We start from the raw sequence: 25,442 nt of genomic DNA, 5'->3' as shown, positions 1-25,442 counted from the left end.
CAGTGGGCTGTACAAGTTTTCATTTTCATGGACCACTGTTCCAAAGATCCGTCAGACACCTGTGGGGGGTAAATTCTCACTGCACCCCTCATTACATTCCGTGAGGGGTGTCGTTTCCGAAATGGGGTCACATGTGGGGTTTTGTTTTTTTTGCGTTTGTCAAAACCGCTGTAACAATCAGCCACCCCTGTGCAAATCACCTCAAATGTACATGATGCACTCTCCCTTCTGGGCCTTGTTGTGCGCCCCCAGAGCACTTTGCGCTCACATATGGGGTATCTCTGTAGTCGGGAGAAATTGCGTTACAAATTTTGGGGGGCTTTTTTCCCTTTTACCTCTTGTGAAAATGTAAAGTATAGGGCAACATCAGCATGTTAGTGTAAAAAATAAAAAATGTTTACACTAACATTCTGGTGTAGACCCCAACATTTCCTTTTCATGAAGGGTTAAAGAAGAAAAAGCCCCCCAAACCTTGTAACGCAATTTCTCCCGAGTACAGCGATACTACCCCATATGTCGCCCTAAACTGTTGCCCTGAAATACGACAGGGCTCCAAAGTGAGAGCGCCATGTGCATTTGAGGCCTAAATTAGGGATTTGCATAGGGGTGGACATAGGGGTATTCTACGCCAGTGATTCCCAAACAGGGTGCCTCCAGCTGTTGTAAAACTCCCAGCATGCCTGGACAGTCAACGGCTGTCCGACAATACTGGGAGTTGTTGTTTTTCAACAGCTGGAGGCTCTGCTTTGGAAACAGTGGTGTACCGGACGTTCTTATTGGGGGAGGGGGGCTGTGTAAGGGTATGTGTATATGTAGTGTTTTTAACTTTTTATTTTATTTTGTGTTAGTGTAGTGTAGTGTTTTTAGGGTACAGTCACATGGGCGGGGGATTACAGCGAGTTTCCCAGCGCAAAATTTGCTGCATCTCAAGATGCGAGAAACCCACTGTAAAAGCCTCGCCCATGTGAATGTACCCTGTACATTCACGGGGGTGGGGGGGCTTGCATCAGCTGTTGCAAAACCACAACTCCCAGCATGCATGGTCTGTTAGTGCATGCTGGGAGTCATAGTTTTGCAACAGCTGGAGGCACACAGGTTAGGAAACACTTAGACACAGACAATGTTTCCCAACCAGTGTGTCTCCAGTTGTTGCAAAACTACAACTCCCAGCATGCCCAGACAGCTGAAGGGCATGCTGGGAGTTGTAGTTCGGCAACATCTGAAGGGCCAGATGTTGCTGAACTAAAACTCCCAGCATGCCTGGACAGTCAGTGCATACTGGGAGTTGTAGTTTTGCAACAGCTGGAAGAGCACAGATTGGAGACCATTATACAATGGTCTCCAAACTGGGGCCCTCCAGATGTTGCAAAACTACAACTCCCAGCATGCATGGTCTTTTAGTGCATGCTGGGAGTTATAGTTTTGCAACAGCTGGAGGCACACAGGTTAGGAAACACTGAGTTAGAAACAATGTTTCCCAACCAGTGTGTCTCCAGCTGTTGCAAAACTACAACTCCCAGCATGCCCAGACAGCTGAAGGGCATGCTGGGAGTTGTAGTTCGGCAACATCTGAAGGGCCAGATGTTGCTTAACTAAAACTCCCAGCATGCCTGGACAGTCAGTGCATGCTGGGAGTTGTAGTTTTGCAACAGCTGGAAGAGCACAGATTGGAGACCATTATACAATGGTCTCCAAACTGAGGCCCTCCAGATGTTGCAAAACTACAACTCCCAGCATGCCCAGACAGCCAAAGGCTGTCTAGGCATGCTGGGAGTTGTAGTTTTCAGACTCCTAGAAGCAGCAGTGAAGATCTTCACTGCTGCCTCTGAGGACTACATACTTACCCGTCGCTGCTCGTCCACGTGGCCGGTCCCGCGCTGCTCCTCGGTCCCGCCGCTTGATCAGGTAAGTCCGCCGGTCCCCACGTGTTCCCCCCGAATGATGCAGGTCCCCGCGAGCCCCTGCAGCCTTCGTCCCCCGTTCTGCCCGACTTCCAGGGGCGGGCAGTGCGGGGGATCTGAACTTTCACCCCAGATCACTGTGATTGGTCCACAGGGACCAATCACAGTGATCGCTGACCAGGACCATCAATTGATGGTCCTGGGGGTGAAGCAGAAGTTGTCCCCTGCTGGAAACAGCGGGACTTCTGCCAGTTAACCCGTGCGATGCTGCGCATCGCCGGGTTAACTGCATGTCATTTATAAACGCCGGGATGCGCGAACGCACTGCACAACCCGGCGTTTATATATGACATTCTGCGGGAAGGGGTTAATGTCTGAACAGAGAGGATCCCACTGAGATCCTCTCTGATCCCTTTTCTCCTTCAAATGACCATCTCAGAGACCACATTCTAAATCCGAGGAGTTCTGGATGGGGTCTGGCGAATCCACTCTGATGTCAATAGGTATACTATGTTTTTACATTGTGGTCCAGCATTTCGCCACACGAGCTTATCATATTGATGTCCACTATGTGATCATTTTTGTTTGACTTAAACAGATTAATTGTATTATCTTGACGACTTTATCCTTTTGCTTTATTGACAAGCTAACATTAAACGTCAGGGCCAGCTCTGACACACCCTGTCACCGGGATCATTCTCAGTTACAGCTGTTAAGGGTATTTTCATGTTTTATTAATAATATTGTCGAGACCTTTGAATTCTTTATATATACATTTTGTTCTTTTATGTATATGTTTATACAACTATGCCATAGCAAGATGCTCAACATGTAACTTTTTTCTTTGTATTTGTTAAAATGTCCATAAAATTTTATTGAAAAGAAATAAAGTCTGTCATCAGAAAAAGACTCCCTGATCCACCTAATTTGTTGCATAGCAACATAAAATATAGAATGTGTCAGCAGATGAGAACAATTCGGCCCATCTAGTCTGCCCATTATCCTGAAAACTATGAATAGTTTCTGACCCTATCTTATATGAAGGATAGCCTTATACCTTTCTCTATCTTATATGAAGGATAGCCTTATACCTATCTCTATCTTATATGAATGATAGCCTTATACCTTTCTCTATCTTATATGAAGGATAGCCTTATACCTATCTCTATCTTATATGAAGGATAGCCTTATACCTATCTCTATCTTATATGAAGGATAGCCTTATACCTATCTCTATCTTATATGAATGATAGCCTTATACCTTTCTCTATCTTATATGAAGGATAGCCTTATACCTATCTCTATCTTATATGAAGGATAGCCTTATACCTATCTCTATCTTATATGAAGGATAGCCTTATACCTATCCCTATCTTATATGAAGGATAGCCTTATACCTATCTCTATCTTATATGAAGGATAACCTTATACCTATCTCTATCTTATATGGAGGATAACCTTATACCTATCTCTATCTTTTATGAAGGATAGCCTTATACCTATCTCTATCTTATATGAAGGATAGCTTTATACCTATCTCTATCTTATATAAAGGACAGCATTATACCTATCTCTATCTTATATGAAGGATAGCCTTATACCTATCTCTATCTTATATGAAGGATAGCCTTATACCTATCTCTATCTTATATGGAGGATAACCTTATACCTATCTCTATCTTATATGAAGGATAGCCTTATACCTATCTCTATCTTATATGAAGGATAGCTTTATACCTTTCTCTATCTTATATGAAGGATAGCCTTATACCTATCTCTATCTTATATGAAGGATAGCCTCATACCTATATCTATCTTATATGAAGGATAGCCTTATACCTATCTCTATCTTATATGAACAATAGCCTTATACCTATCTCTATCTTATATGAAGGATAGCCTTATACCTATATCTATCTTATATGAAGGATAGCCTTATACCTATCCCTATCTTATATGAAGGATAGCCTTATACCTATCTCTATCTTATATGAAGGATAGCCTTATACCTATCTCTATCTTATATGAAGGATAGCTTTATACCTATCTCTATCTTATATAAAGGACAGCATTATACCTATCTATCTTATATGAAGGATAGCCTTATACCTATATAAAGAAAAAAGTCTTTTCCTGGAATACCCCTTTAATATTGTCATATTCTGACCCCTATAACTTTTTTATTTTTCCACGTACAAAGTTTTTATCGGTACCATTTTTGTATTGATCAGACTTTTTGATCGCTTTTTATTTATTTTTTCATGATATAAAAAGTGACTAAAATTACGCTATTTTGGAATTTGGAATTTTTTTGCGCGTACGCCATTGACCGAGCGGTTTAATTAGTGATATATTTTTATAATTCGGACATTTCTGCACGTGGCAATACCTTGTATGTTTATTTTTATTTACACAGTTTTTTTTTTTAATGGGAAAAGGGGGGGGCTGTGATTCAAACTTTTATTAGGGAAGGGGGTTAAATGATCTTTATTAACTTTTTTTCCAACTTTTTTTTTTTTTTTGCAAGGTTATAGCTCCCATAGGGGCTATAACACTGCACACACTGATCTTTTACATTGATCAATGGTTTCTCATAGGAAACCATTGATCAATGATTCTGCCGCTTGACTGCTCATGCCTGGATCTCAGGCACTGAGCAGTCATTCTGCGATCGGACACCAGGAGGCCGGTAGGGGGACCCTCCTCATGTCCTCCAGCTGTTCGGGATGCCACGATTTCGCCGCGGCGATCCCAAACAGCCCCCTGAGCTAACCGGCATTAGTTAGTTTCATTTTAAATGTGGCGATCAACTTTGAATGCCGCATCTAAAGGGTTAATTGTGCGCGGCTCCGCGATCAGCACTGCCCGCTATTAGCCACGGGTCCCGGTCGTTGTTAGAGTGGAGGGAGTTGGCGTATAGGTACGCCCTTCGTCCCCAACAGGTTAAACTCCATCACCGCTTCTGCAGGACCGCTTCTGCAGGAAGGCTATTCCATGCATCCACTACTCTCTCAGTAAAGTAATACTTCCTGATATTACCACGTCAATCTTGCCCCTCTAATATAAAACTATGTCCTCTTGTAGTAGTTTTTTTTCAACATGCTAAGTGTGGCATAGATGGGTCATGCCCACAGTGTATCACATGTGCTGGACGATTGTTCTAAGCATCTAATACTCTTCAATAAAATAATATTTTCTAAAGTTGCTTCTAATCTTTCCTCCTTCATACAAAATTTTAGATTGTGTCCCCTTCCTGAACCTTATTTAACCTTTTTTAAATTAAGGTTGCATTACAGTTAGGTTGCAGTTTGTTACTGCATCATGTCAGTTTCCAATATTAAGTTAAGGAAATTGTCAGGATCTGGATAGGTATGCAGCTAGGACACAGGTGGTGAATCCTCTGTGTCAGTGGGGTGATGACGTGGGCCGTACCAGGGGAACGGAGTCTAAGGGGTTACTGGTTTTCACCAGAGCCCGCCGCAAAGCGGGATTGACTTGCAGCGGCAGGTAACCCCCAGGTCGTTCCACCCGATAGCAACTCAACCCCAGCTGACAGCTGAGATATGCGCGGTACACAGGGACGTTGCAAGAGCAAGGTCGGACGTAGCAGAAGGTCAGGGCAGGCAGCAAGAGTCGTAGTCAGGGGCAACAGCAGAAGGTCTGGATACACAGGCTTGGGAACACACTAAACGCTTTCACAGGGCACAAGGCAACAAGATCCGGCAAGGACAGGAAGGGGAAGTGGGTTTATATATGCAAGGTACAGGTGCAGGTACTGATTGGGCCAGGCACCAATCAATGGCGCACTGGCCCTTTAAATCTTAGAGAGCCGGGACTGAGCAGACAGAGGACGTGGCAGGTGAGGAGATTGGGATGCGACCCGCGGGTGGGTGCGTCCCGCTACGCGGATCGCATCCCCGCCGGTGACACTAGTGCAGCGCTCCTGGTCAGCGGGTCTGACCGGGGCGCTGCATGGAGACGAACGTCGCGAGCGCTCCGGGGAGGAGCAGGGACCCGGAGCGTTCGGCTTAAGAGAAATTACACGACCTTTAGTTTTCATCTATATCTTCCTTGGACAATAAAAATAAACATCTTCCCATATCAATAGATATTTAATGTGTGAACAGGATCCCACTGAGATCAGGTGGTCTTTTTCTGATGGCAGGCTATGTTTCTATCCGGAATAGATAACTGAGATCCCCCTCTGATCATAAGGACAGGCATACGCCTTTTCTTATGATCAGAGAGGGATCTCAGTGGGATCCTCTCTGTTCACAAGTTAAATATCGATTGATATGGGAAAATGTTTATTTTTATTGTCTAGGGGCAATAACGCAACCTGATCGCGTGGTTTCACCCTATAGGTTTTGTCATGTCCCCCTTTTCCATTGTTTCTTTCAGGCTATGCAATTGAAGAAAACCTGACAACAATCCTGTTTATTGTAGTTCAAAAATGGTATTTTCCAGGGGTAACAATTCTGTAGCCTATCCTGAACATTCACAATGCGAAATTTCTAAGTGGAATTTTGCTTAGAAAATTCTGCTGCATGAATCTATCATTGTGCGAACAGTTTTCCAGTGACCCATTCACACTTTAGAATTTAAGGATTCCTGACCCGCCAAAAGACTAAAGTAGTTCTTTCTACTGAAATCTGCACAGACTGCATTGCCGTCAATGGTAACAGCATAGGTCCGCACCGTCCAAGTACCGATGGACTATGGTGGCAGACACTGCAGATAGAATCTCTGTCTGAAATGTCTCCGGGCAGAGATTCCGTAGTGTGAGCATACCCTTTAAAATCGCAGTGTCTGTCCCCCTTAGAGATGTAGTGTGAAGACAGCCTTACATGTCATATCAGAAAGTGCCACATGGCTTCTCACTGTGTTACATAGTTACATAGTTAGTACGGTCGAAAAAAGACATATGTCCATCAAGTTCAACCAGGGAATTAAGGGGTAGGGGTGTGGCGCGATATTGGGGAAGGGATGAGATTTTATATTTCTTCATAAGCATTAATCTTATTTTGTTCCAGGAATGTATCTAATCCTGTTTTAAAGCTGTTAATTGTTCCTGCTGTGACCAGTTCCTGAGGTAAACCGTTCCATAAATTCACAGTCCTCACGGTAAAGAAGGCGTGTCGCCCCTTGAGACTAAACTTTTTCTTCTCCAGACGGAGGGAGTGCCCCCTCGTCCTTTGGGGGGGTTTAACCTGGAACAGTTTTTCTCCATATTTTTTGTATGGGCCATTAATATACTTATATACGTTTATCATATCCCCCCTTAAACGTCTCTTCTCAAGACTAAACAATTGTAACTCCTTTAATCGCTCCTCATAGCTAAGATGTTCCATGCCCCATATTAGTTTAGTCGCGCGTCTCTGCACCCTTTCCAACTCCGCAGTGTCCCTTTTATGGACAGGTGACCAAAACTGAACAGCATATTCCAGGTGAGGCCGTACCAATGCTTTATAAAGGGGGAGTATTATGTCCCTGTCCCTTGAGTCCATGCCTCTTTTGATACATGACAATATCCTGCCGGCTTTGGAAGCAGCAGCCTGACATTGCATGCTATTCTGTAGTCTGTGATCTACATGTACACCCAGATCCTTCTCTACCAGTGACTCTGACAGTTTAATCCCCCCTAAGACATACGATGCATGCAGGTTATTAGTACCCAGATGCATAACTTTACATTTATCCACATTGAACCTCATTTGCCAAGTGGATGCCCAGACACTTAGTGTATCCAAGTCATCTTGTAACTTATGCACATCCTCTATAGACTGTACCGTGCTACAAAGCTTGGTGTCATCTGCAAAGATAGAAACAGAGCTGTTAATACCATCCTCTATATCATTGATAAATAAATTAAACAACAGCGGGCCCAGTACTGAACCTTGGGGTACACCACTAATAACCGGGGACCAATCAGAGTACGAATCATTGACCACCACTCTCTGGGTACGATCCATGAGCCAGTGTTCAATCCAGTTACAAACTAAAATTTCCAAACCCAAAGACCTTAACTTACCTGTCAGACGTCTATGAGGGACAGTATCAAACGCTTTAGCAAAATCCAGAAACACTATATCCACAGCCATTCCTCTGTCAAGGCTTCTACTCACCTCTTCATAAAAGCAAATTAGATTGGTTTGACAACTTCTATCCTTAGTAAACCCATGCTGGTTATCACTTATAATACTATTATCCCCTATGTATTCCTGTATGTAATCCCTTATAAGTCCTTCAAACAATTTACCCACAATGCACGTTAAACTTACTGGTCTATAGTTTCCTGGGGAAGACCTAGAGCCCTTTTTGAAGATTGGCACCACATTCGCCTTGCGCCAGTCCCTTGGCACAATACCAGACACCAGAGAATCTCTAAATATCATGAACAGGGGTACAGATATTACTGAACTTACCTCTCTAAGAACTCTTGGGTGTAGTCCATCCGGTCCTGGGGATTTGCTTACATTTATATCACTTAACTTACCTTGTACCATCTCTACATTAAGCCAGTTCAGTACATTACATGATGTGTTACCAGCACTGACCTGGCCAATGTCAGCTCCTTTTTCCATAGTGTATACAGAACTAAAGAACCCATTCAGTAGCTCCGCCTTCTCTTGATCGCCTGTGAAAACCTCCCCATTATCATTATTAAGGGGTCCTACATGCTCTGTCCTTGGTTTTTTTGCATTTATATATCTAAAAAAATATTTAGGATTAGTTTTGCTTTCTTTGGCCACCTGTCTCTCATTTTGAATTTTTGCTGTTTTTCTTACATTTTTACAGATTTTATTAAGCTCCTTGTACTGTTTAAATGTTATAGCTGACCCATCAGATTTGTATTTTTTGAAGGCTATTTTTTTATTGTTTATTGCTCTTTTAACATCATGTGTCAGCCATGTAGGATTTAGTTTTAATCGTTTATATTTGTTCCCCTTTGGTATATATTTAGCTGTATAGTTATTTAGAGTTGATTTAAAGATGTCCCATTTACCTTCTGTATCAGTATTTGAGAACACCTCCCCCCAGTCTATGTCCTGTAGTGCAGCCCTCAGCCCAGGGAAATTTGCCTTTTTAAAGTTATATGTTTTTGCCTTCCCCGCCTGTCTTTGTTTTCTACATTTTAAGTCAAAAGTAACTATATTGTGGTCGCTATTACCAAGGTTTTCCCGCACAGTTACATTACCAACCAGCTCTGCGTTGTTGGAAATGATCAGATCCAACAAGGCATCACTTCTTGTTGGGTCCTCCACAAACTGGCCCATAAAATTATCCTGCAATAAATTTAGGAATTGTCGCCCCTTTGTAGTTTTAGCCAACCCCGGACCCCAATCTATATCTGGATAGTTAAAATCTCCCATTATTACCACTGTACCTGCCCGGGTGGCCCTCTCTATTTGTTTATACAGCCAACCTTCTATCTCTTCAGTGATATTAGGGGGTCTGTAGATTACACCAAATATAATTTTTTCAGTATTTCCCTCCTTTTGTAATTCTACCCACAGTGATTCCACATCCTCAGAATCATCACACACTATGGCATCGTTCACACTGACTTTCATACCACTTCTTACATACAGACAGACGCCACCACCTTTTCTGTTCATTCTATCCTTGCGAAACAATGTAAACCCCTGCAGATTGACAGCCCAGTCATGCGAGGAGTCCAGCCATGTCTCAGTGACCCCAACTATATCAATATGTTCCTCCAGTATCAAGGCCTCAAGCTCCCCCATTTTATTTGCTAGGCTTCTGGCATTTGTGAACATACACTTTACATTTCCATCCTTTATGTTATTGGGGTTAATGGGATTCAAGGGTGTAAGTTTTATTTTCCTATGAAGCCTAATCCTATTAACTATTCTAACCCCTCCCTCCGCTCCACCCCCAGGTACATTTATAATTCCCACCTCTCTATCTACACTATCTTCCCCCTCTTTGCTGTAGGTTCCCTCCCCCCAAGTCCCTAGTTTAAACACTCCTCCACCCTTCTAGCCATCTTCTCCCCAAGCAAAGCTGCACCCTCCCCATTGAGGTGCAGCCCGTCCCTACGGTAGAGCCGGTAACCGACAGCGAAGTCAGCCCAGTTCTCCATGAACCCAAACCCTTCCTTCCTACACCAGCTTCTGAGCCACTTGTTTACCTCCCTGATCTCCCGCTGCCTCTCTGGTGCGGCTCGTGGTACTGGTAGTATTTCAGAAAAGACTACCTTGGAGGTCCTTGCCTTAAGCTTGCGGCCTAAGTCCCTGAAATCATTTTTAAGGACACTCCACCTACCTCTTACTTTGTCATTGGTGCCAATATGTACCATGACTGCTGGGTCCTCTCCAGCCCCGCCCAACAACCTGTCAACCCGATCCACGATGTGCCGAACTCGTGCGCCAGGCAGACAACACACTGTTCGGCGATCCCGGTCTTTGTGACAGATTGCCCTGTCTGTCCCCCTAATAATTGAGTCCCCCACCACTAGTACCTGTCTGGCCTGCCCTGTACTCCTCCCTCCCTCCTTACTGGAGCAGACACCCCCCTGGCGGTCAGAGGCGGTATCCTGCTGCAGTTCTGCTAGCTCTGTAATGGCATCCCCCTCATCTGCCAAGCGGGCAAACTTGTTGGGGTGTGCCAGTTCAGGACTAGCCTCCCTGACACTTTTTCCCCTACCCCTCTTTCTAACTGTAACCCAGCTAACTGCCTGACTGTCCTCCCCCACCTCTATTCCCGAGAGTGCCTGCTCAGTGAGCAGGAGACTCCTCTCCATGTTGTTAATGCTTCTCATTGTTGCCAGTCGCCCCTCTAGATGCAGGATCTGGGCCTCCAAACGGACAACTAGCACACATCTCGCACAACAATATGCACCCTCAAACTGTTGTTCAAGGATTGCATACATTGAACAGGATGTACATTGGACTGCATTTTCCAACATGGAGGCCATCTAGTAATGGGGATTTCACAAATGTATAGGAAAAAACAGACAGTCAAAATTACACTTAAAATTTTTTGTAGACCTTGTGGGTTCAAAAATTTAAACTCACAGCGATCTCAACCTCCTGCTTTCAAACTCCAGTTTTTGAAACTCCTCTTTCACGCCCCCTCTTACACAGCAACACTCAGAAAGAGCAAGCTCTCAATAAGAGTCCCAAGCTAAGATTTATACACCTGTGCCCAATCTATGTGTCCATGCTTATTCCTTGTCATCAGTTTACATGGTTTTATTGCTGTTTTTATGATAATAAGGTTATAATGGCTGATAATCTATACAGACAGACATGATATTCCGACTAATGATAATAAATATACAAGAGCATTGCCAGAAAAGCTCAACTTTCCAGTCTGTTCATTCGCTTCCTTGTGTTAATTGATTGTACTGCTTACTGACTATTCACCATACTATTTGACCTGGATTATTGCAGATATTAAAGAAATACTTTGTATCATATCATATATATATATATATATATATATATATATATATATATATACACACACAAGAGATGCGGAGACAGCACGGCCAGAGTAGTCACACAGCAAGTGGGTGCAAGCCAAGTTTCTAACAGTCCCAGTCGCAGACTGTACAGGTAGGTATCCAATGCAGGTATAAGGCAGCACACCGAGTAGTGTTCAAATAAAGTGCAGTTTAATGTCCCATATCCAGATACAACTTTTCGGCAGTATCACACTGCCTTTCTCAAGCATCTCATGCTTAAGAAAGGCAGTGTGATACTGCCGAAACGTTGTATTTGGATATGGGACATTAAACTGCACTTTATTTGAACACTACTCGGTGTGCTGCCTTATACCTGCATTGGATATATATATATATATATATATATATATAGAAGGATCTGTCAGAGCTTAGCATGTGTTCTAAAACTGTGTGTATACTGGTATGTGACATCAACTTTAACCTCTTAAGGACCCAGCCATTTTACACCTTAGGACCCGGCCATTTTTTGAACATCTGACCACTGTCACTTTAAACATTAATAACATTAATAACTATTAATAGTTATCATTCTGATTCCGAGATTGTTTTTTCGTGACATATTCTACTTTAACATAGTGGTAAAATTTTGTGGTAACTTGCATCCTTTCTTGGTGAAAAATCCCAAAATTTGATGAACAATTTGAAAATTTAGCATTTTTCTAACTTTGAAGCTCTCTGCTTGTAAGGAAAATGGATATTTAAAATAAAAAAAATTTTATTCACATATACAATATGTCCACTTTATGTTTGCATCATAAAATTGACAAGTTTTTACTTTTGGAAGACACCAGAGGGCTTCAAAGTTCAGCAGCAATTTTCAAATTTTTCACAAAATTTCCAAACTCACTATTTTTCAGGGACCAGTTCAGGTTTGAAGTGGATTTGAAGGGTCTTCATATTAGAAATACCCCATAAATGACCCCATTATAAAAACTGCACCCCCCCAAAGTATTCAAAATGACATTCGGTCAGCCTTTTAACCCATTAGGTGTTTCACAGGAATAGCAGCAAAGTGAAGGAGAAAATTCACAATCTTCATTTTTTACACTCGCATGTTCTTGTAGACCCAATTTTTGAATTTTTATAAGGAGTAAAAGGAGAAAATGTATACTTATATTTGTAGCCCAATTTCTCTCGAGTAAGCACATACCTCATATGTCTATGTAAATTGTTCGGCGGGTGCACTAGAGGGCTCTGAAGCGAAGGAGCGACAAGGGGATTTTGGAGAGTACGTTTTTCTGAAATGGTTTTGGGGGGGCATGTTTCATTTAGGAAGCCCCTATGGTGCCAGAACAGCAAAAAAATAAAAAAACACATGGCATACCATTTTGGAAACTAGACCCCTTGAGGAACGTAACAAGGAATTAAGTGAGCCTTAATACCCCACAGGTGTTTCACGACTTTTGAATATGTAAAAAAAAAAAAAAAATGTCACTAAAATGTGTGTTTCCCCCCAAATTTCACATTTTTGCAAGGGTTAATAGCAGAAAATACCCCCCAAAATTTGTAACCCCATCTCTTCTAAGTATGGAGGTACCCCATAAGTTGACCAGAAGTGCACTACGGGCGAACTACAATGCTCAGAAGAGGAGGAGTCATATTTGGCTTTTTGAGATCAAATTTTGCTCCGGGGGCATGTTGCATTTAGGAAGCCCCTATGGTGCTAGGACAGCAAAAAAAAAAAAACACATGGCATACCATTTTGGAAACTAGACCCCTCACAGAATGTAATGAGGGGTACAGTGAGCATTTACCCCCCCACTGGTGTCTGTCAGATCTTTGGAACAGAGATTCACAAATTTTTTAATTTGCACAGCCCACTGTTCCAAAGATCTGTCAGACATCAGTGGGGTGTAAATTCTCACTCCACCCCTCATTACATTCCGTGAGGGGTGTAGTTTCCGAAATGGGGTCACATGTGGGTTTTTTTTTTTTTTGCGTTTGTCAAAACCGCTGTAACAATCAGCCACCCCTGTGCAAATCACCTCAAATGTACACGGTGCACTCTCCCTTCTGGGCCTTGTTGTGCGCCCCCAGAGCACTTTGCGCCCACATATTAGGTATCTCCGTAGTCGGGAGAAATTGCATTACAAATTTTGGGGGGCCTTTTTCCCCTTTTACCTCTTGTCAAAATGAAAAGTATAGGGCAACACCAGCATGTTAGCGTAAACAATTTATTTTTTTTACACTAACATGCTGGTGTAGACCCTAACTTCACCTTTTCATAAGGGGTGAAAGGAGAAAAAGCCCCCCAAAATTTGTTAGGCAATTTCTCCCGAGTACGGCGATACCCCATATGTGGCCCTAAACTGTTGCCTTGAAATACGACAGGGCTCCAAAGTGAGAGCGCCATGTGCATTTGAGGCCTGAATTAGGGATTTGCACAGGGGTGGACATAGGGGTATTCTACGCCAGTGATTCCCAAACAGGGTGCCTCCAGCTGTTGCAAAAGTCCCAGCATGCTTGGACAGTCAACAGCTGTCCAGCAATATTGGGAGTTGTTGTTTTACAACAGCTGGAGGCTCCATTTTGGAATCAGTGGCATACCAGACGTTTTTCATTTTTATTGGGGAGGGGAGGGGGGCTGTGTAGGGGTATGTGTATATGTAGTGTTTTTTACTTTTTATTTTATTTTGTGTTAGTGTAGTGTAGTGTTTTTAGGGTACAGTCACACGGACGGGGGTTTCCCGCTGCGAGTTTGAGCTGCCGCGTAAAATTTGCTGCATCGCAAACTTGCAGCCTGATACTCACTGTAAGCCCCCTGCCCATGTGAATGTACCCTGTACATTCACAGGGGGGGGGGACCTCCAGCTGTTGCAAAACTACAACTCCCAGCATGCACAGTCTATCAGAGCATGCTGGTAGTTATAGTTTTGCAACAGCTGGAGACACACGGGTTGGGAAACACTGAGTTAGGAAACAGACAATGTTTCCCAACCAGTGTGCCTCCAGTTGTTGCAAAACCACTACTCCCAAACATTCTCAGGCATGCTGGAAGTAGTAGTTCGGCAACATTTTTAGAGCCAGATGTTGCTGAACTACAACTATCAGCATACTTGGAGTTGTAGTTTGCAACATCTGGAGGACTACAGTTTGCAGACCACTAATACAGTGGTTCCCAATCTGTGCCCTTCCAGATGTTGCAAAACTACAACTCCCAGTATGCCAAAATTGTCCAGGCATGCTGGGAGTTGTAGTTCTGCAACATCTGAAGGGCCAGATGTTACAGAACTACAACTCCCAGCATGCCTGGACAGTAAGGGCATGCTGAGGATGTGTAGTTTTGCAACATCTGGAAGGGCACAGTGGTCTCCAAACTGTGGACCTCCAGATGTTGCAAAACTGCAACTCCCAGCATGCCCAGACGCCAAGGGCTGTCTGGGCATGCTGGGAGTTGTAGTGTAAGGGGACCAGATGGAGCAGTCCAGATCGCTTTACGGCGGTCTGGACTGCTGCAAAGGTCCAGCGCCGCCGCCGAAGATAAACTCACCTGTCGCTGCTGCCGCCGTCTCCGCCGCCAGGATCCGGGTCTTCAGGGACGAGGTAAGTACCGGGGCCAGTCCCCAGCACTCCCCGCCCCTGCGATTGGTCGGTTAGCTAACCTACGGATCGCAGGGGATCGGAGGAGGTGGCAGGCTTGTCACCTCGCTCCTATACTTCAGCATGGTCCTGGCTGTCTGTGACAACCGGGATCATGCAAAATTACTGGGAGGTCGGGTCCCAGAGACCCGATCAGCCCGGTATCGCCGCAGATCGCTGGGGCGATTTCCCACGCGATTTGCGGCGAGCGCCGACATGGGGGGCAGACATAGCCCCCATTGGCGTTTGCCCTGGATGCTTGCTGAAGCATTTCAGCCGGCATCCGCTTCCGATCTCTGCCCGGCACGCGGCAGGGACAGGAAAACGCCAGGGCGTATGGATACGCCCTGGGTCCTTAAGGCCCAGGGTGTGAGGGCGTATCCATACGCCCTGGGTCCTTAAGAGGTTAATGAAGATCATACACTCAATACAAATACAAAGGTGCACAGTTGCAGCCAAGTCCTAGAAAGAGCGTTCCAATTTTGTTAGAAGGCATGTTACAGATTAAAAAGTTAATAAAAAATATATCTCATAAAAAAGCAAGTCATTTTTTGATTGAAAATTAGAGCTATAGAATAACTAAATAAAGTAATAAAGTAAAGTGCCGGTGTACATCGGGGCTCTGGTCCTCCCCAGTCCCTCTGTTTACTAGTGTTGCTCACAAATATTCGCAATTCGAATATTCATTGCGAATATCACATATTAGCGAATTCGCGAATATTACGAATTTCGCGATTAAAATTCGCCATTACGAATATTTGTCTTTTTTTCAAATTGTTTTAAAAACTGAGCACATTGTAGGGATCTCCTTCGACTGATAAATGCAATGCTTGTATCATTTCATTAAAGACCCAGGGATAAGACTGTGAGGCGAAAGGTTTATGCTTGCGAATTTTCGCAATCCGAATATTCGCAATGCGAATATTCGTGGAAATTCCGCCCTACTTATGCCTGTGAGCCAATGAGAGTTCTGCAAGCACAGTTGTCAGAGCTTAGCAACGTCCCTAGCAACGTCGCTCGCATGATGTTATAGCGCGCATGCGCAGATGAGCAAAATTTCGCTATTAATTTCGCATTATCAATAGCGAAATTTCGCAATTCAAAAAAACGTCACGAATATAACGAATATTTGAATTTCATGAATATGGGACAGATATTCGTCCTCATATTCGCGAAATATCGCGAATTCGTATATGGCACATGCTGCTCATCACCATTGTTTACTTGCCCTGATAACATGCTCTCCCCGCTCTGCTGATGCTTTTCCAAATACAGCCTAAGAGATTGGCTCTAGTGTGTTTGGAATATCAGCAGGAAAGGCGAGACAATGCAGCATCATGGTAAGTAACAGACTGGGACAGACTGCAGCGTCTGGACCGGGAACGGTGATAATTTGTAATTAGATTTCTAAGTCAGAATCCCCAATTGGCTTATGGACCCTCAATGCTATTCATGAGAAAAGTTAGAAGGTCAGATTATACTTTACCAATAATAATGGTAATGATAATAAAAATAACGTATTCAGTTGCAAGAACAATTACAGTAAGTAGAACAATGAAGTAAACCCTTTGAAAGTACTTGGATTTCCAGATTGATTAATAAAATATGGACCGATTGGTATCCAAGCCCCATTCATAGACAAACACAACTCAACATCATTTATAACACACAGTTAAACTGATGATGTCTTTTATAGAGCATATTAACCCCTAGACGACACGAACTGCACAAGTAGGCACAGTGTGCACTAAAGCTATGAAGTCACAGTGAATGATGGACATCAGCAATGTCGGTCATTAATGTTGCATTTAAGAGGTTACTAACAGAAGTGGCATTCATTTCCAACCAATCGGCACCCCCACGATATAACTGCGGGGACTGATCAGTTCCTATGGTGCTTGCTACTCAGTGATCTTCTAAAGTCTGCCTGAGACAGCACCGATCATACTGAGCAATGCTATGCAAGAGAATAGCATTGTTTAGTATAAGAAGTCTAATGATTGCTTATAAGGCCTCGTTCACACTACAGAATTCTCGCGGCTGAATTCCACGAGCTGAGTTTCCGTCTGGCGGCCACAGCCGGAGGTTATTCGGCGCTAGGGCCGTGGGGCACTGAGCCGTCACCATTGAACATGTTCTTTCTTTGCGCAGAACAATTTCAGTGGCGGAATTGTCCGCCGCGGAAATTCTACAGTGTGACTGGGTGTCGCGGAGACCCATTCACACTAATGTAAAGTTCAGAGTTCCGCTCGTGGAATTCCGCGAGAATTCCGTATTGTGAACATGGCCTAAAAGTTCCAAGAGGGAACTTTTTCTAAAATAAAAAAAAAACTGCCAAATTTTTTTTTGTAAAATGGGACAAGGGAGGGGTTGCTTTTTGAATATATATATATATATATATATATATATATATATATATATTTTTTATTTTTTTTTATTTTTTTATTTTATTTTATTTTTTTTTTCAAATAAAAAATAAATACAAATACATTTTTTTTTATATTACTTGCTGCAGATTTGTTCTAAACATTAAAAAAATTATTATAACATTATTTATCCCTTACTGTAAATGGTGTAAATTCTAAACAATGAAAAAAAGTGACCGCTGGAACCCCCCGGCCCAGCTCCTGCATGAATTAAATGTGTCAACCACGGTAGGAATCGGTGGCCAACACACCCGCTCCATGCATCTGTATGGGAAAGCCAAAAATACATGAATGCTGTATCACAAGCTCTCCCATAGAGATGTTGTTTTAGAAAGGATAACTCAATTGACATAAAAACCTCACGTCTGTCTTATTAGTCACCACAGCAGCCTTGTGAGAGCCAGTACAAATTGATGTAAATGAGATGCAGATTTCGACTAGACTATCATGGTCCCAAAAAATTCTCCAGTGGGCCCACTGTAAATAGTGAAGCGTCTAGCAGTAGATGACCCTATAGGAAGCTGAGGATTCATAAATAACCTATTAGATCTTACTTATGATACATCATGCGTATACAATGTGCCCCACCTCCACTAGTGGGACCAAGAAACCCCAGTCTGACATTGATGGTTCTTATAGGCAGATGTCTGAAGGGAAGCCATGGAGCGATGAAGCCTTCAGGCCACTTTTTCTTACAGATCAATATTGCAGCCCAATGTAATGACTGTAACACTGTTCTCTTCAAAAGGCAGAAGTGGTTTTCACAGCTTTCTGAATCAACATATATTAAAGTTGACAGCTCCATTATAGCCTATAATAACTACTGGAGACATAAAGAGCAGCAATATAAATATACACCCACATAATAAAACAGTGCAGCTTCTGGCATCTATTTCTAAGAGCTACCAATGAGGGCTTGACATTGTGGTGGAATTGCCTCCCCGTACATAACTTTACAGCCAGGGCTCCTGGGATGAGTAATGGTTGTATGAGGCCGGTCCTGGGGCCTTCAGCATTTTGTCATGCAGATCCTAGGCTCATTCTGTCAAGTCATTCTCCATTTGGGTTTGCATTATTGAACAGGCATTACATTGCATTTACATAAGGATCTGCTACTAAAAATAAATGTCCAGTCTACAGTCTGCCTTCAATACATGGCTGTATAAATGAACAGATATATATATATATATATGTATATATATATATATATATATATATATATATATATATATGTATGTATATATATATATATATATATATATATGTATGTATATATATATATATATACAAACAAGGATAAGTTGGCCAGCACATACTGATACCAAAACTGCTGCATGGACCTGGCCTAGCAGCGTGCACCTGTATGCCAGGTCCATGCAGTAGTTTTGGTATCAGTATGTCCTGGCCAACCTATCCTTGTTTGTGTTACACATATGGGGGATTGGCTACCTCCATGTTGGCTCCTGCACCCCACCCACCTCTATTAGGTGCTGTATAAGGTGTGGATGTCTCAGACCTTGCAATGCCTGTTTAACTGATTGCACAGAGGCATATTCACAGTGTAGGGCCCGTCCCAATGAGGTCACCTTACCGTGGTGGGATGGTTCAAACTATTTGGCCGCCAAATTGTGAGCTAAGTACCTCACTTTTTCTTTTTTGCATTATACCTATATAGCATTTCATGTTTTATCTGTTTCTTTGTGCTAGCAGTGTGCTGCTGTATTCTTATATATATATATATATATATATATATATATATATATATATATAATCAGGGCTGAGTGTGACATTGTAGCTTAAAACAGTGGTATCAAAATGGGTCATGTACGGTTTTACTTAGGACTGCATCTAGAACATTACCTTTAGAGTTACTGTATATCTATAGACAAAATTAGAGAAAATCGCCCAAAAAAAAATTCTTAGTGCTTTATTGCATCATGTGTCCTAGAACAGCAGTCAGCAGTAATGTTTCAATCCCCTGATGGGATCTTTCTCAAGCCTCAGTAGTGCAAAACAGCATTGTATTTATATACATCATCTAGCGAATCCATAGATATAACATTCATTAACCCATTTCCTACTCGCCTTCTTATAGCCATAACTCTTATTTTTATATCTACAGGGTCATATAGGGGCAAGGACGAACTGGCCTTTGTAGTGACACCTTTCAGTTCACTATAGTGTATACTGGGAAACAGGAAAAAAATATATAAGTAGGATACAATTGAAAAATTATATAGCCTATGTTATATTTTACTACTGTTAAAAAATTTAAACCTAAAAATAAAAATAAAAATAAAAAAGTGCTAAAAATCCAATTCTGACCCCTATACCTTTCTTACATTTCCATATCCATGGCTGTATGGGTAGATGGATCTTTTTGATCCCTTTTTATAACATTTTTCTTGATACATATTTTACTAAAAATCAGCAATTCTGACATGTGGTATTTTTTCTGTTTACATTGCTCACCATAAAGGATCAATAATGTTTTATTTTAATAGTTTAGACATTTCTGAACATAGAAATATCAAATATGTTTATTTATTTATTTTTTAGATTTTTTTTATTTGAGTTTAAAGATTAAATTTTTGAGTATAGAAGGTTTTTTTTATTTTTTATTTTTGAAAACTTTTTTTATACACTTTTCAAGTCCCTCTAGAGGACTTGGGGGTGTGGCCACAGCATATTTGTTGAGTAAGCTATGTCCACCATTGTCTGTCCATCATTGTGTATGCCCCAGGAACCAATTAGTAAGGTTAGGAGCAAACCACGTCCATACTGTTATACACTGTTATACAGCCTCCGTCCAAGTAAGGGCGTATTCACACTAGGGATGTAAGAAAAAATCGATTCTCGCGATAATCGCGATTTTTTCATTTGCCGATACTGAATAGATTCAAAATATTTTTGAATCGATTCTTTTAGAGATGTGGAATTTTTATCTCCTGACGCCCGGAACAGCATGTCCTGGGCATCAGGAGATAAAAGTTCCACATTTGTGGAGCCGGGCAGGCCGGATCTGACACGGCGTCGCTCTGGGTGTATGGAGCGGGCTCCGACTCGTGCCCGCTCCGTACTATGCGACCCCCGGCTGATTTCAGTAGCCGGGGGCCGCCGCTAATAGCCAGCATGCGGCGATCGCCGCGGCTGGCTATTAAAGGAGTAGTCCGGCGCGCACTTTTCTTATGTTATCCCGTCCGGGCTGCAAAATAAAAGAAAACGCACTTTATCTTACCTGCCAACGAGCCCCCGGAGCTCCGGTACAGGTGTTGGGTCCCCGGGCTGTATTCTTCTTACTTCCTGTTAGCCCGGCACGTCACACGGAGCTTCAGCCTATCACCGGCCGCAGCGATGTCCCGCCTCTGCTGGTGATAGGCTGAAGCTCCATGTGACGTGCCGGGCTAACAGGAAGTAAGAAGAATACAGCCCGGGGACCGAACACCTGTACCGGAGTGTACCGGAGCTCCGGGGGCTCGTTGGCAGGTAAGAGAAAGTGCGTTTTCTTTTATTTTGCAGCCTGGACGGTATAACATGAGAAAAGTGAGCACCGGACTAGTAGATCGCCGCTGTCAAAGCTGACAGCGGCGTCTATTAGGATCTATGAATGCTCCCAGGTGGGCGATGTATCGGGATATATCGCGATGTATCGTCACCTAGACGGTATCGCGATATATCGGGATATATCGAATCGCCACACTGGTATCGCGATTCGAATCGAATCGCCAAATTCTTGGCGATTCACACCCCTAATTCACACTGTGTTTGTCTCTATTTTACTTTTCCCATTACAGTCTGTCTAATATAGCTGTATGCAAAAATATGGTCAACCACACTATTGTGTACGCTAAAAAAACTCATATGTTATGGTCCTTTTTTTTATAATGTAAATCAATGGGACATGAATGGCATACAGCAGCATCTATTTTTAGCATCTGTTAATGTATCTGGGTATTTCTAAGAAAAAAACGTATACATTAACCATAAACAAAAACATGGTGTGAATGTAAAGTGTACCTTTCATTAGCAAAAACTTTTGATAAAATGTAGATAATACCATTATATGTTTTTTTTCAATATACATTGGTTAAAAATGTGTATATTTTTGGCAAAAAAAAATGCTTTCCCTGCAGCTATTGTCTGTGTTTCTCTGTGAGGAGTCCAAATACAATGTGGGCAGGACAAGCAAGGCATTGTGCTGGCTCCGGGCTTGTCAATCATACTGCTGTTACAGAGCCTAAGTGTACAGAGCCCTGCTTGTCCTCAGTGTACAGAGCCCTGCTTGTCCTCAGTGTACAGAGCCCTGCTTGTCCTCAGTGTACAGAGCCCCGCTTGTCCTCAGTGCACAGAACCCTGCTTGTCCTCTGTGTACAGAGCCCTGCTTTTCCTCAGTACACAGAGCTCTGCTTGTCCTCAGTGTACAGAGCCCTGCTTGTCCTCAGTGTACAGAGCCCTGCATGTTCTCAGTGCACAGAGCCCTTCTTGTCCTCAGTGTACAGAGCCCTGCTTGTCCTCAGTGTACAGAGCCCTGCTTGTCCTCAGTGCACAGAGCCCCGCTTGTCCTCAGTGCACAGAACCCTGCTTGTCCTCAGTGTACAGAGCCCTGCTTGTCCTCAGTACACAGAGCTCCGCTTGTCCTCAGTACACAGAGCTCTGCTTGTCCTCAGTGTACAGAGCCCTGCTTGTCCTCAGTGTACAGAGCCCTGCTTTTCCTCAGTGCACAGAGCCTTGCTTGTCCTCAGTGCACAGAGCCCTGCTTGTCTTCAGTGCACAGAGCCCTGCTTGTCCTCAGTGTACAGAGCCCTGCTTGTCCTCAGTGTACAGAGCCCTGCTTTTCCTCAGTGCACAGAGCCCTGCTTGTCCTCAGTGTACAGAGCCCCGCTTGTCCTCAGTGCACAGAGCCCTGCTTTTCCTCAGTGCACAGAGCCCTGCTTGTCCTCAGTGTACAGAGCCCCGCTTGTCCTCACTGCACAGAGCCCTGCTTGTCCTCACTGCACAGAGCCCTGCTTGTCCTCAGTGTACAGAGCCCTGCTTGTCCTCAGTGCACAGAGCCCTGCTTTTCCTCAGTGTACAGAGCCCTGCTTGTCCTCTGTGCACAGAGCCCTGCTTGTCCTCAGTGCACAGAGCCCTGCTTGTCCTCAGTGCACAGAGCCCTGCTTGTCCTCAGTGCACAGAGCCCTGCTTGTCCTCAGTGTACAGAGCACTGCTTGTCCTCAGTGCACAGAGCCCTGCTTTTCCTCAGTGTACAGAGCCCTGCTTTTCCTCAGTGTACAGAGCCCTGATTGTCCTCAGTGCACAGAGCCCTGCTTGTCCTCAGTGTACAGAACTCTGCTTGTCCTCAGTGTACAGAGCCCTGCTCGTCCTCAGTGTACAGAGCCCTGCTTGTCCTCAGTGTACAGAGCACTGCAGTGTTCCAGGAGGTATTAGTGACCAGGCGACTTAAGGGTGACCAATGGGACCAGACAAGAGTCTCCCCCATAAAAGCCCTTCTCTCTCTTAGTTCCTGAGTCTTTGCTGAGGTGCAGTTGAGTATAAGAGTCTGGAGTCATAGGAGCCTCAAGTCAAGTCTGTAGCCACAAGCTACAAGTCTACAAGTAAGCTAAAGTCACAGCTTAATCTGTCTCCAGTCAAGTCAAGTCAGTCACTGTCATCTATTGTAAAGTCATTGTGGCCTGCACTAAATTGTCCAAAACCACTGCAGGTCCCAGCAAGCCCTTAAGGTCTCTGAAGTCACTGGTCACCTCCGTGGGCCCGGCTACACTGTATAGACTGTACCATCTGTCACTCAGTAAAGTTACCGTTGTCCTTAACTTGGATTTGTAGTCATTATTGCCCCTGTGCCTAGCCCAGGATCCAGCGGTATACCTTCAGGTAGTATTGAGGATAAACCACACCCTGGCATCACGAATACAAGGGGTTAATTCCATCTGCCCCTAGGGTAATTCCATCTGCCCTGTATCTCACACCCCATATCACACCTGATTACTGGAAACTGTGTCCAGCTAATGCTCATTACACTGGGACATGTACCCAAAAATATAGGGAGCCAAGCAATACTATCTCATCAAATAGATGAAGTGTCCCCTGGGGTTAACCTTCAGTTGGCAGAATCTTTTATACAAATAGTGGACTGGGGTGCCAGTCGAGGGTAGTCAGGTAGTGCTCTGATTTCAGTCCTTTATTTATTCTAGTTTGGTAGGAGATTCTTTTCACATATCGTGTATTAAAATAAATGTGAGGTTTTTAAAGTAATACAGCCTGATTTTAATGCAAAAACATGTGATATTCACTTCAAAAACCAGACTGATTTTGACATTATGAACATGTCTTAACAGTTAGTAGAATATTTTCTTTTTCTTGCTATTATAGCAGTGGCACAGGATACATTGAGGTTGTCATTAACTCTAGGTGGCACTATATGCTTGAATGTTCCAGAATATACCTATAACAGTCCTTAGACTGCAAAAACTACATGGCTGTTAGTTCCACAGGGACCTCTGCCCATGCTGCCTTCACACAGACCTGGGGGGACAGTGGTAACTTCACAGGGTCTCAGGAACCTTTTCTCAAAAGTTTTTTTTTTTAAATAGTGTATCTTTCTATTTCATATCTATCTATTATCTGTCTATCTATCTATTATCTATCTCATATCTATCTATCATCTATTATCTCTCTCTCATATCTATCTATCTATTTCTCATATCTAGCTATCTCATATCTATCTATCTATCGCATATCTATCTATCTATCTCATATCTATCTATCTATTTCATATCTATCTATCTATCTCATTTCTATCTATCTCATATCTATCTCATATCTATCTATCTATCTATCTATCTATCTATCTCATATCTATCTATTTCATATCTATCTATCTCATATCTATCTATCTATCTCATATCTATCTCCTATCTATCTATCTCATATCTATCTCCTATCTATCTATCTATCTATCTATCTCTCTCATATCTATCTATCTATCTATCTATCTATCTCATATCTATCTATCTATCTATCTATCTATCTCATATCCATCTATCTATCTATCTCATATCTATCTATCTCATATCTATCTCATATCTATCTATCTCATATCTATCTCATATCTATCTATCTCATATCTATCTCATATCCATCTATCTATCTATCTCATATATATCTATCTATCTATCTATCTATCTCATATCTATCTATCTATTTCATATCTATCTATCTCATATCTATCTATCTATCTCATATCTATCTATCTATCTCATATCTATCTCATATCTATCTATCTCATATCTATCTCCTATCTATCTATCTATCTATCTCATATCTATCTATCTATCTCATATCCATCTATCTATCTATCTATTTCATATCTATCTATCTCATATCTATCTATCTATCTCATATCTATCTCATATCTATCTCATATCTATCTATTATCTAGTTATCTTCTAAAAAAAAATCCAAGAAGAGCAGCACTATTCGAGTAGAAAACAAGCGAAGATGGTGCACGCTGGATGTGGACCTTGGTGAAAGGTTCACAACTACACATCAAGCAAGAAACCAGCAGCACACAAAAAAATTAGTGCCAAAATAGGTGGAGGTTTATTGCATCATCCCAGTGTACAAAGAAGCAAAGTTTCTGCGACCTCTCTTTGCCATTTTCAAGCTTGAAAATGGCGACAAGAGGTCGCAGAAATGTCGCTTCTTTGTACACTGGGATGATGCAATAAACCTCCACCTATTTTGGCACTAATTTTTTTGTGTACAGCTGGTTTCTTGCTTGATATCTATCTATCTCTCTCATATCTATCTATTTATCTCATATCTATCTATATATCTCATCTATCTATATATCTATCTCATAGCTATCTATCTATCTCATATCTATATATCTCATATCTATATATCTCATATCTATCTATCTATCTAGCAACAGAAGAATGCAGCAGCACACTGCCAGCACAAGGAGATAGGTGAAACATGAATATGCAGTTAAAACATGGAGAGCTATACAGCTATGGTGTAATAGATGCAAATGTGAAACTA

The 25,442-nt window shown here is 42.6% G+C and overlaps 1 protein-coding gene across 5 annotated transcripts in view; it reads left to right on the top strand.

The window, feature by feature from the left end:
• The window catches only part of ATP8A2 (ATPase phospholipid transporting 8A2), a 955,662-nt gene that overhangs the window by 102,284 nt on the left and 827,936 nt on the right, over positions 1-25,442 (top strand). The window contains exon 1 of one of the 5 annotated variants that reach the window (XM_056561783.1): positions 2,356-2,404. The exons of the other annotated variants lie outside the window; for them this stretch is intronic. Coding sequence (XP_056417758.1) covers positions 2,371-2,404 — 34 coding nt within the window. The 5' untranslated portion in view covers positions 2,356-2,370. Of the gene's footprint in view, positions 1-2,355; positions 2,405-25,442 lie in introns of those variants that run through there. 5 annotated transcript variants of the gene reach the window in all.

The sequence above is a fragment of the Hyla sarda genome, chromosome 2 (genome assembly GCF_029499605.1).
Source record: "Hyla sarda isolate aHylSar1 chromosome 2, aHylSar1.hap1, whole genome shotgun sequence".
NCBI lineage: Eukaryota > Metazoa > Chordata > Amphibia > Anura > Hylidae > Hyla > Hyla sarda.
The sequence above is the reverse complement of the archived record's forward strand: the minus strand, read 5'-3'. Positions and strand labels throughout refer to the sequence as shown.